At 38.3% G+C, this 13,457-nt stretch overlaps 1 protein-coding gene across 1 annotated transcript in view; it reads left to right on the forward strand.

The window, feature by feature from the left end:
* The first annotated feature begins 4,381 nt into the window (after positions 1 to 4,381).
* Positions 4,382 to 13,457, forward strand: part of LOC135200710 (uncharacterized) — a 15,562-nt gene continuing 6,486 nt past the window's right edge. Inside the window, exon 1 of the mRNA XM_064229318.1 lies at positions 4,382 to 5,144. Within this exon, the coding sequence (XP_064085388.1) occupies positions 4,382 to 5,144 (763 nt within the window). The remainder of the gene's footprint in view (positions 5,145 to 13,457) is intronic.

Consider the following 13,457-nt stretch of genomic DNA (forward strand, 5'->3'; position numbering starts at 1 on the left):
TTTATTTGATCATCATTCCCAGGCCTCTTGGAATACCAGGTTTCACTTATATTCATTATCTATTTTCTTTTCAATTGTTGTTAGTTCTTCTAAGTACTCTATTTTTCTTTTTGAGTTACTCGTAACTAAACCCTGCGCATTCATCACTATGATGGTTTGCGTGTTTTCTCCTTCATTTAATATTGGTAGTAATAAGGATTTTCCCATGTCTCTTTCTTGTTCTGGTATGTTGTTCTTTTTTTCATTTCCAGAAATTCTGACATTAAAAAATCCAACTTTTCCATAATAATTTGATCTTCTTCATCATATTTTATTTTGGTTTTTGTTTTGTCTGAATCTGCAATTTTTCTCCGTTTTTTCCGTTCTGCAATATCCTCTTGCATAATAAATACAGTTTATTATCCCTTGAGTAGAATTTTGGAGCTGATGCATTGAAATTTTTTGCTGACAACTCTGCATATCTCATTGGTGGTTTGCTTTTCTCTTTTACCTGATATTCTTGATTTCTCTCTTTATTTGTTTCTTTCTTATTTGTATTTTTATTACTTGGTTGGTTATTTATTTGATTATGATTCATGGCTACAGGGTGCATATATTTGCATTTTTTGTCGAACTTACATCCTTTTCCTTCTTTTAGGTTTTTGCATATTTTTGGATGCAGATCTCTGCAATCATCCCCATATCCATCTAGGTATGCACATTTACCATATATTTCATAGTTGTGACATACCTTAGGATGTTTGTAGTAACATCTTTCTCCAAATCTGCAATTCCCTCTTTTCAAAAGGTTGCAGATTTGTCTTTCTTGTCTATTTTTTCCTCTTTCCCGTCATTGTGTAGATCTGGGTAGAGCCTCTTCGGGATTTGCTTTTCTGTTTGCCATACCGTAATTTATTTCTTGTCGTAGGTATGCTGCTTTATTGCCTCATATGTAGTATCAATGAGAATATCTCTGCATCCATACTTTTATCTTGTTCTTTGTTTTCCTTATTTTTTTCTGTCATTTCATTTTTGTTTACTTCTCTTCCGTTTTCCTCTTCTTCTTCTTCTTCTTCCTCCTTCTCTTCTTCTTCTTATCCTCAACTATTTGTACATTCAATCTTGATTTAATAACATTGTCTATCCATGATAGACATGTTGAACAAAATTCTTGTATCTTTTCTCATATCTTGCATTAACCTCAGCACACTGTGGATGGGTCGGAATGTTTTGCATGCAGCAACATTTTCTTGATTAGGTTTTGTGATTGACTATGCTATAAACCCAAACCTTACACAGTTTGCATGCTTTTGGCATTCTTTTTCCTAATGCGTCAATTGGAGGTATTCACAAGATTCACCCCTTATTCATTTTCTTTGTCGGGACAAAAATATGTTGGTTTATGTATATTTTCTTTATGAGTCTCTTGACCACTTGGATTTTTATTTGGAACTTCTTCAATTATTTTCAAGATGATTTTTCATTAGATTTGTTCCAGTTTGAAGGATTATATCCTTCTAATATATCTATGAATGCTTTTGTATCTTTTTGGTTAGGACTGTTGCTGATTTCATAGATGAGAAATGCCAGTTCCCTTCCTGCTACCTCATCGTATTGCGAATCCGCCAAGCAAGCTAAATTACGCCATCTCTTCCCGCAGTTGGAACTTACTGCCATCTTGTTCTGATTTACAGCATTACACTTGATAAACTAACTTAGAAGACGCTTTATCCTACTATTTTCACACTAATCTTATCACCGATAGTTCACGAACACTTCTAGATATTTCTCAAATTCTAGTCGTATGTTAAACTTGTGATATCTGTTGATTAATCTGACTTCACGCGGGAACGTCTCACCAAGCAAGATGGCTACTACGAGAGAGAGAGAGAGAGAGAGACAGAGAGAGAGACAGAGAGATGCTAAAAGGATACAGTAGGTAAAAACAAATATGTAGTGGTACACTAACGAGAGAGAGAGAGAGAGAGAGAGAGAGAGAGAGAGAGAGAGAGAGAGAGAGAGAGAGAGTTTCTGACGTCACAAAGAAACATGAGGTAGACCCACCTGAAGGACAGAAAAATAAAACAATGGAAAATGAATAGTGAAACATTTTAAATATCTCGGCAGAAGTGAGAAAAGTCCCTCGAACTATAAAACGGAAACCGCACATATACACAAACAAACAAACGAGCACCCGCGCTAGCAACCCTCCCCTCCCCCACCCCAACCAACCCCCACCCCTCCACTTTTTTTTTTCTTTTTTTATAACTATCATTCCTTTATTCCTTTATTTCCTTATAACAGAACTAAGCAAACAAGTATATTTTTTCATGTATTCCTCCTTAGGTCACATATTAAATAACTTCGTTTCTCATCCAAACAATATATCTTATATATTTTTTCTTAATATTATTGAGTCCGGATCAAGATCCCCCTCAGAGGCAGACTTAAGATAAGCTTTTGTATCAAATACGAGTATAAAAGTTTTTTTGTTTTGTTTTGTTCAGAATCTCTCAATATCTCGCAAAGATTTCCTCAGAGTAAATTGTGGGATCATCCATCAACAAGAGCTCGCTTATTCCCTCGTATTAATCTCAGTGAAAGTCATGGCTGCATTTATTCACCTTCGATATTATTCACCTGATATTTTCCTTGACATCTGCTCCCGTCAGGTCTCCTGTCAGCTTCAGTGATGTCATCGAAGTAATCCTCTTTTACGCCCATTATCAGCATCACACGAAGCAACGCCAGCATTGCTTGTGGCGTCGAGAAGTGATAGATTGATTAATAATGTGTTATTGGTGTATTGATATATTAATATATAATTAACCTACAACGAAAAAATCGATAATTTTAATATTTTCTTTCAGATAATCTTTCCACTATTATTATTATTATTATTATTATTATTATTATTATTATTATTATTATTATTATTATTATTATTGTATTTTCTGACGTTCGTATATCTTGGGAGTAAACCCTCTTTTAAACAAGTCTTGTTGAAAAGGATTGCTGCATCAGCTCCATTAAATTTTTGTATAGAGTTCTCTTATTTTCCCTTATTTTAAGGATTTCTCGATGTTTGCTGAAAACTGGCAAGCAACGTTGCCAAAGGGGATCGTCAAATCCAGTGTAGTCATATTGAATTATCTTTATTACTGCTAGATACATATATTACTGCTACAAAGTCTCTCGTCTTCTCTCATCTCTCGTCTCTTCTCTCTCTCTCTCTCGCTCTCTGACGTTTCGCCCAGATCTGCCAGGGCATGGTCACAGCGATGGTTGCTGGAGGACTGAATCTTAGTGTTGTTGTTTGTTGTTTTTAATTAAGCTGACCTTGTGTCAGCACGGGCTCTTGCTCACGTAACAATCTTGGTGAATCTTAGTGGTGAGGCCTTCGCTATATATCATGGTCGTGCGGGCGCTCACGGATGCTCCATCAGGACCCGGAGGGTGCTCGACTTTTCATTGGCTGGCGGCCAGGCGTCGGAAACTCTCAAGGCGCGTTGACCTTCTCAGGTGTGTTACGTCACCTAGAGCCGGGTTTTCATTGGCTGCGACTGTGGTGACGTAAATCCTGGTATTACTACCAACCTCTTCGATATTGGTCCCGTCCTGGGCGCTGTCTTCCTTACACAGGTGGGCAGCAGGAAGGGTTCCTGTGTCGTATTAAGGAAGGGTGTTTGCTCAAGGATGAATAACGCCTCAAGGAGGTGTAGGCGTCGCTGATCGGGGGCTCTTCCAATTATCTCTGTGTTTTTTACGATATCCTCCCGCACAACAAGCTGTTGGTGGGCGGTGAGGGCGTGGTGTTTTATGGCACCGTTCTGGGCGTGACAGGAGATCCTCTTAGATAGTCATAACGTTGTCATACCAATATAAACTCCAGGACATCCTTGGATAGGGCATGTGTACCGGTAGACGACGTTATTCTACTTCAGGGGGTCTCCTCCCCCCCGCAGGCAGGTGGTGGGTTTTAATTTTTCTCCATAACCAGGACAGATAAAACGGCCGCCTTTGTACTTATCAAGACTGAGGAATATTTCGAGAAGCTAGACGATATCTTAGTAGATACCTCTAAATTCGAGAGATTGACCAGAAACCCCACCGAAGACATCAAACGAGAAGCTAACCGCATCATCACTGCAGTTAACGCTACAACGAATGCATTTCACCTCCCGCCCATCCAAGGAGATTACAGCTTGGGGTATCTTTACGGAAATGTGAAAACGCACAAGACAGGTGACCCCTTATGCCCCATCATCACCCAGACACCTGCACCGCCCTACGATTTGGCAAAACGCCTTAACAAAATCCTGATGCCGTATACCCCCTCCAAATTTTGTCTTCTTCGACGGAGTTCCTGGAGAAAATCCGGGATTCCCCTGGCGACGACACTATGGCGTCCCTCGACGTGGAGTCCCTGTTTACCAACGCCCCCGTCGATGAAACAATAGGCATCATTTTGGAAAAGGTCTACAGAAACCCTGACAAGCAACCTCCGAACATCCCGGAAGAATCGCTTAAGACACTCCTAGACATCTGTACGAAGAGAGCCCCCTTCACCACCCACAGAAGACAGATGTTTCGTCAGAAAGACAGCGTGGCAATGGGGTCTCCCTTGGGCGTCCTCTTTGCCAACTTTTACATGGGTACCGTTGAAGAGCCGGTTTTTTCGCAGCACCGATGTCCATGTCCCCGGACGTATGCCAGATACATCGATGACATATTTGTTCAAACTGACTCCGAGGAAGAGGTTGAAGTCCTTCGCCAGCAGTTCCTGCACAACAGCGCCCTTAATTTCACAATTGAATTCAGCAGCGAAGATCGGCTCCCCTTCCTCGACGTTCTAATTACGAAGAGTACCCCGAAGATGACCACCACCGTCTACACCAAATCTACCAACATGGGACTTTGCTTAAATGGAGAGAGTGAGTGTCCTGCTAGGTTCAAGACCACCACTGTCAGGGCCTTCGTGAAGAGGGCCTTAACGCACTGTTCAGCGTGGCAGGACACCCACGCAGAACTGGACCGAGCCTCACAAATGATGATTAACAACGGTTACTCCAACAAACTGATCAACAGGGAGATCAGAACAGCCTTAAACAAATGGTACATGGAAGACGGAGAGAATAAAGAGAATCCCCCTTCCGAGGATATACGTATTTTCTACAAGTCCTTCATGCACCACGGATACAAAGAAGAGGAGAGATGCCTCAAGAAGATTGTGGAAGAGAACGTCACCCCCGTGGAGGAAGGGAAGAGGCTCTCTCTCATAATCTATTATAAGAACAGGAGAACTAGGGACCTGGTTATGAGAAATAACCCCACCCCGCATGCAGGAGACCCCTGAAGCAGAAGAACGGCGTCTACCGGTACACATGCCCTATCCAAGGATGTCCTGGAGTTTATATCGGTTTGACAACGTTACGACTACCTAAGAGGATCTCCTGTCACGCCCAGAACGGTGCCATAAAACACCACGCCCTCACCGCCTACCAACAGCACGTCGTGCAAGAGAATATCATAAAAAACACAGAGATAATTGGAAGAGCCCCCGATCAGCGACGCCTACGCCTCCTTGAGGCGTTATTCATCTTGAGCAAAAACCCTTCCTTAATACGACGACAGGAACCCTTCCTGTTGCCCACCTGTGTAAGGAAGACCCAGCCCCCCCCCCCCCCCCCCCCCCCCCCCCCGACGATAGCACCAGCGCCCAGGACGGGACCAATATCGAAGAGGTTGGTAGAAATACCAGGAGTTACATCACCACGGTCGCAGCCAATGAAAACCCGGCTCCAGGTGACGCAACACACCTGAGAAGGTCAACGCGCCTCGAGAGTTCCCGACGCCTGGCCGCCAGCCAATGAAAAGTCGAGCACCCTCCCGGTCCTGAAGGAGCATCCGTGATCACCCGCACGACCATGATATATAGCGAAGGACTCACCACGCATATACAGGCTGCTCTATGAGCAAGAGCCCGTGCTGGCACAAGGCCAGCTTAATCTTAAACAACAACCACGCTGCTCTGTGAGCAAGAGCCCGTGCTGACACAAGGTCAGCTTAATCAAAATCAACAACAACACTAAGATTCAGTCCTTCAGCAACCATCGCTGTGACCATGCCCTGGCAGATCTGGGCGAAACGTCAGAGAGATGAGAGAAGAGAGAAAAGAGGAACACCAGCGAGAAAGACGAGAGAAAAGACACCGAGAGAGAGATATTGAGGAGAGGAGCCAGAGAGAGAGAGAGTTGAGAGAAAAACTGTAGCAGTAAATATATGTATATAGCAGTAATAAAGATAATTCAATATGACTACACTGGATTTGACGATCCCCTTTGGCACGTTGCTTGCCAGTTTCAGCAACATTGAGAAATCCTTAATAAGGAAAATAGAGAAGACTCTATACAAAATTAATGGAGCTGATGCAGCAATCCTTTTCAACAAGACTTATTGTATTTTCTGTTACCTTCAACCATTTCAGGAACTGCTAATTGGATTGGATTCCGGAACGCTCAGTCGACGAGAAAACAAATATATTTTATTTGACTTTTGGGAGAAAAACTTTTATTGTTAAAGGATGCCTCTCTCTCTCTCTCTCTCTCTCTCTCTCTCTCTCTGAAAAAATGCTTGTTCATAAATCATGAGCTGTAAAGGATATGTCTGAGGCGATCATGTCCTTGTACCTTTTTGTAGATCCGATAATAATAATAATGTAACAGAAATATAATGTGATGAATGAAGTACCTAGTGGTTATACCTCTTTGGTGGTCGGTCGCAATCAGAATTTGATAAAAAGGGCGGCAGGGTGCTGGAATCTCTATCCCAAAAATAATCTTGCTGACATCCCGGAAGGATAATACAGGACGAATTACTTTGTTGGGATAGATGCTAAAATTGCCACTTAGCCTTTTGTTTGTTGAGTGTGTGTGTGTGTGTGTGTGTTTCTTTCAGAGTTAGAGGCAATAGTGACAGTATATGTAAACCACAGCGACTGGCAAGTCTTCCAGTTTGTCTCCCATGGGCGTTAGTGACAGTCAAAATAAACTGCAGAGTCTGCTAAAAGTATTTCAGTTACCTCATGAGAGAATTGAGTGGCAGAAGTCACTGTGTCAGGAATCTTTCTCTTCATTTTGTTTAGTACACTTTGCTCTTGACCAGGAATGATCTACAGCTATCCGGGCATGAATGTTTGTCTTTTATTGAGGTCAAGAGTATCTGCTTATATCTGATGGCCAGGTTTCGTGAGTAGTTTCCTCAATCTGAATCTGTCTACCGGTGGACGAAATTAAAGGTAGTCCTTCCAAACTCTTAGTCTTGGAAAAAGACTTTAGACGGCTTGAAACCTCGGATAAAATTCCACTTGTCAGACACTATCGCATGAAATATATTCGTTTCTGTCGGATTCCTGCACTACAGAATAAATATATTTTATTTTTCCAAACATCAAGAATTATTTGAACTCTCTCCCTGACACTTATCCGTCCTTCTTCTCACCCTCTTCTTCTTCTTCTTCTTCTTCTTTTTCTTCTTCTTCTTAGAAGAAATCTGAAGAGAAGTTCTGTTGTCTGAATGGGAAGGATTTTCCGGACATCACCTAAAAGACGACAGAGGAGGAGTTATGTGCTTCCTTTTCCAGTCTCCTTTATCCGGATTTTTATTTATCCTTTTGTATCCTTTGTTTTGGCTGTCCAGGTTTCAGGGTTTTCTTGCAATATCTTTCTTTCAGCTGCTCTAACTTTAACCCTTTTATTTTTTTACTTTTGCCGGATCCAAAAATAGCGTTCTTTATTTTTTTGCTTACTTTCTTAATCCTTGAAATAAATAAGAATATCTGAAAATTTTCTTTCATTGTATTTATTTACTTTACAGTAGAGTATATATTCCTCTGTTTCTTTTATTTATCAAAGTCTTTTCATTTTCTTAGTCCTAACATTAAATTCGTAATTGGAATACTTTCATTTCCCGTCATGATTCAGCTTCTTCAAAAGAGGTGACCTTCTTATGCCAAATGTTAACTGGGATGATTATGATGATGCTGATAATGATTAAGTATAATGAAGGTTTTTAAGGAAGGGCGGACAAATTTTTTGTCTTTATTATTGGTATGCGAGATGTACTACCCATTTACTTTGTGTGTGTGTGTGTGTGTGTGTGTATGTGTGTGATTCTGAGTTTAGTGACTAGGTTTGAACAGATGTAGATTAATCTCAAAGAGCACAGTTACTTGTTGCCTCCCCCGTAGATCGATTCCGTGAGACACAGAATAAAGGAAGATTTGACAATTCGTCGCCCAGCCATTTTCTGTTTAATAGGAGCAGGATTTTCCGGCTTTTGTGATAGAAAACATGAATGCCATCCTTTTGTCCTTTATTAGTATTCTTATATTATCACTACTATTATCATTACGATTATTATACTTATATATATATATATATATATAGATATTATATATATTAATATATATATATATATATATATATATATATATATATATATAGTTCAAATTATATAAGCATAGTTGATGCAAATTTAGAAAAATAATAAAATCATCGCACGAAAGATCGAAAACAAAGGGGAACCCAAACTGGAGAGAGAGAAAAAAAAGGGGATCTCGGTTTTTGGAAAACTCAGGCAATGAGGACAGAGGGAGTAAGGAGGCGAGAAGTTCTTTGAAGTTGTATTGGGAGGAAGTTTTCAAGACCTTCTAACACAGTGGGAAGTTAAGACTTTCTCTCTCTCTCTCTCTCTCTCTCTCTCTCTCTCTCTCTCTCTCTCTCTCTTTCTCACGAAACTAAGCTCGCTCCTTCTCTCCCTGCCTCTCTCGTAGTAGCCATCTTGCTTGGTGAGACGTCCAGCGTGAAGTCAGATTAATCAACAGATATCACAAGTTTAACATAACGACTAGAATTTGAGAAATATCTAGAAGTGTTCGTGAACTATCGGTGATAAGATTAGTGTGAAAATAGTAGGATAAAGCGTCTTCTAAGTTAGTTATCAAGTGTAATACTATAAAGCAGAACAAGATGGCAGTAAGTTCCAACTGCGGGAAGAGGTGGCGTAATTTGGCGTGTTTAGCAGATTCGCAATACGATGAGGTAGCAGGAAGGGAACTGGCATTTTCTCATCTATGAAATCAGCAACAGTCCTAACCAAAAAGATACAAAAGCATTCATAGATATATTAGAAGGATATAATCCTTCAAACTGGAACAAATCTAATGAAAACATCTTGAAAATAATTGAAGAAGTTCCAAATAAAATCCAAGTGGTCAAGAGACTCATAAAGAAAATATACATAAACCAACATATTCCGACAAAGAAAATGAATAAGGTGAATCTTGTGAATATCCTAATTGATGCATTAGGAAAAAGAATGCCAAAAGCATGCAAACTGTGTAAGGTTTGGTATAGCATAGTCAATCCACAAAACCTAATCAGAAAATGTGCTGCTGCAACATTCCGACCCATCCACAGTGTGCTGAGTAATACAAGATTTGAGAAAAGATACAAGAATTTTTTGTTCAACATGTCTATCATGGATAGACAATGTTATTAAATCAAGATTGAATGTACAAATAGTTGAGGATGAGAAGAAGAGGAAGAGAAGAAGAAGAAGAAAAAGAAGAAGAGGAAAACGGAAGAGAAGTAAACAAAAATGAAATGACAGAAAAAAATAAGGAAAAACAAAGAACAAGATAAAAGTATGGATGCAGAGATACTCATTGATAATACATATGAGCCAATAAAGCAGCATACCTACGAAGAAATAAATTACGATATGACAACAGAAAGCAATCCCGAAGAGGCTCTACCCAGATCTACACAATGACGGGAAAGAGGAAAAAATAGACAAGAAAGACAAAATCTGCAACCTTTTGAAAAGAGGGAATTGCAGATTTGGAGAAAGATGTTACTACAAACATCCAAGATATGTTCAAAACTATGAAATATATGGTAAATGTGCATACTTAGATGGATATGGGGATGATTGCAGAGATCTGCATCCAAAAATATGTAAAAACCTAAAAGAAGGAAAAGGATGTAAGTTCGACAAAAAATTGCAAAGATATGCACCCTGTAGCCATGAATCATAATCAAACAAATAACTAACCAACCAAGTAATAAAATCCAAAATAAGAAAGAAAACAAATAAAGAGAGAAATCAAGAATATCAGGTAAAAGAGAAAAGCAAACCACCAATGAGATATGCAGAGGTGTCAGCAAAAAATTTCAAAGCATCAGCTCCGAAATTCTACTCAAGAGATAATAACTGTATTTATTATGCAAGAGGATATTGCAGAAACGGAGAAAAATTGCAGATTCAGACACAAAAAGAATAATTATGATGAAGGAAGATCAAATATATGGAAAGTTGGATTTTTTAATGTCAGAATTTCTGGAAATGAAAAAAAGAACAACATACCAGAACAGGAAGAGACCAATGGCAAAATCCTTATTACTACCAGTATTAAATGAAGGAGAAAAACACGCAAACCATCATAGTGATGAATGCGCAGGGTTTAGTTACGAGTAACTCAAAAAGAAAAATAGAGTACTTAGAAGAACTAACCCAAAATGAAAAGAAATAGATATAATGAATATAAGTGAAACCTGGTATTCCCAAGAGACTGGGGAATGATGATCAAATAGAAGGGTTCCAAACTTATAGATCAGATAGAAAAAAATGGAATCAAGGGGAACCGCAATATATGGGAAAGACAAAAAACAAGGAAAATATATGAGAAATATAGTAACTCAGAATGTGAACTAATAGCGGTAGAATTTGAATCTGAAAACTTGATGAACATAGTAATATATAGACCTCCCTATACTAAAGAGTTTGACTTAATAATGAAAAATTGGATGATATATGTAGAAATCACAAGGACTGACTATTCTCCTATTTGGTGACTTCAACTTTCCTTTCGTAGAATGGAAAGAAACGAATAGGAGATTGTGGTTGTACTTATACATATAAAAAAGAGAGTAATAGTAGTGCAGAAGATAAGAGGCAATTTGAAAAGCTATTAGATATGCTACTAGAATACAACATTCAACAAATAAATCACCTGCCAACAGAAAGGAAAATACTTTAGACCTAGTATTTGTGAACGAGATGAATTATGTTAAAGAAAATAATAGTTTATAATGCGAGTATTTCAGACCATAATGTCATAGAATTAACAGTTCATTCCAAGCAAGTGAAAATAGAGAAATAAGCAGAAATGAAAAAGTGGGAAGGATATGGAAAATACAACTTCTACAGTAAAAACTATAAAATGGTCAGAATTAATGAAGAATTAAACAAAGATTGGGATAACATTTTCGTAAGTGATGACATAAGGGTAAATACGGAGATATTATATAAATATTGGAGAAAATAGTGGAAAAATATATACGAGAAGAAAAGTAAACATCATTCATGCCATACCAAGAGACAGAAGGATCTTGTTCCAGAAAATCAGAAATGGGAAAAAAGGTCTTGCAAAAGAAAAAAATGCATGGAAAGTTATAGAACTAAAAAGTAAGATAGAAAATGCAGAACAAAGATTATACAATCAAAAGAAAATGAAAAAACGGGACTTGGAAGAAAAAACCCTATTAAACTATCAAGCAAAACCCCAAACTATTATACTCATATGCGAAGAAGATGAAATAAAGAAGAATGAAATAGGCCCTCTGAGAATTGAAGGGAGAGATTAACGAATGAAAAAAAGGAAATTTGCAACATACTGGCAGAACGATATAGAGAATTCACCCTAGAATAGATAATGAAGATAATGATATAGAAGTAAGGGAAGAAAATAGTGAATATTTAGCTGACAATAGAAATTAATGAAGCTGATATTGTGCAGGCAATTATGAAATTAAAAATGGAGCTGCCTGCAGGGCCGGATGGAGTCCCTGCTATTTTGTTAAAGAAAGTAGTTCATTCTATCGCAAAGCACTTGCAATATTATTAAGACAAAGTGTAGATACAGGCAAGATTTATGATGAGCACAAATTAGCATATATCACCCCTACTTTCAAAAGTGGATCAGACTAGAGGCAAGTAATTATAGGCCCTGTGAGTCTAACATCACATATTATGAAAGTGTATAAGAAAGGGTAATGAAGAAAATATTATGAAACATTTAATAAAAAATAATTTGTTTTAATATAGGACAACACGGTTTCGTACCCGGAAAAGTACACAAACCCAACTGTTAGACCACCGTGAGAACATATTCAAAAATATGAAAAGCGGAAATGAAACAGATGTGGTTTATTTAGACTTTGCAAAAGCTTTTGACAAAGTAGACCATAATATATTAGCAAAGAAAATTAGAAAACACAATATCGTAGATAAAGTAGGAAGATGGTTAAAAGAATTTTTTAACACAACAGAAAACAGATAGTTATTGCAAACGATGAGAAATCGGATGAAACCAAGGTAATATCCGGTGTGCCACAAGGTACGGTGCTAGCTGCAATATTGTTTTGTTATTATGATTGAAGACATAGACAGTAATGTTAAGGATTCAGTAGTGAGTAGTTTTTTTCGCTGATGACAACAATAAGTAGAGAAATTACTTGTGATGAAGATAGGAACGCTCTACAAAGAGACTTAACAAAGTATATGATTGGGCAGAGGTAAATAGGATGGTATTTAACTCTGATAAATTTGAATCAATAAATTATGGAGACAGAGAAGGAAAGCTATATGCATATAGGGGACCTAATAATGAGACAATCACAATAAGGAAGCAGTTAAAGACCTTGGTGTGATGATGAATAGGAACATGTTATGCAATGATCAAATAGCAATTCTTTGTTGGCAAAATGTAAAGCAAAAACAATGGGAATGTTGTTACGGTACTTCAAAACAAGAAAAGCTGAACACAATGATTATGCTTTATAAAACATATGTTCGTAGTCCACTTGAATATTGCAATATGATATGGTAACCCACACTATCAAAAGGATATTGCACAAATAGAGAGTGTACAAAAGGTCCTTTACAGCTAGAATAGAGAAGTTAAGGACCTAGACTACTGGGAAAGACTACAATCCTTAAAATTATATAGTCTAGAAGGAGAAGAGAACGCTACATGATAATTCAGGCATGGAAACAGATAGAAGGAATAACAGAAAATATCATGGAACAAAAATATCAGAAAGAGCAAGCAGAGGTAGATTAATAGTGCCCAAAACTATACCAGGAAAAATAACGGAAAGCACCACAGGACATTAATCCACTACGCACCAGCATCGATAATGCAGCGTCTATTCAATGCGTTGCCAGCTCATCTGAGGAATATATCAGGAGTGAGCGTAGATGTGTTTAAGAATAAGCTCGACAAATATCTAAACTGCATCCCAGACCATCCAGATTGGAAGATGCAAAATATACCGAAGATGTACTAGCAACTCTCTGGTAGACATTAGAGGCGCCCTCACACTGAGGACCTTGGGGCAACCGAACGAACTGTA

Source organism: Macrobrachium nipponense, chromosome 27 (assembly GCF_015104395.2).
Source record: "Macrobrachium nipponense isolate FS-2020 chromosome 27, ASM1510439v2, whole genome shotgun sequence".
Lineage (NCBI taxonomy): Eukaryota > Metazoa > Arthropoda > Malacostraca > Decapoda > Palaemonidae > Macrobrachium > Macrobrachium nipponense.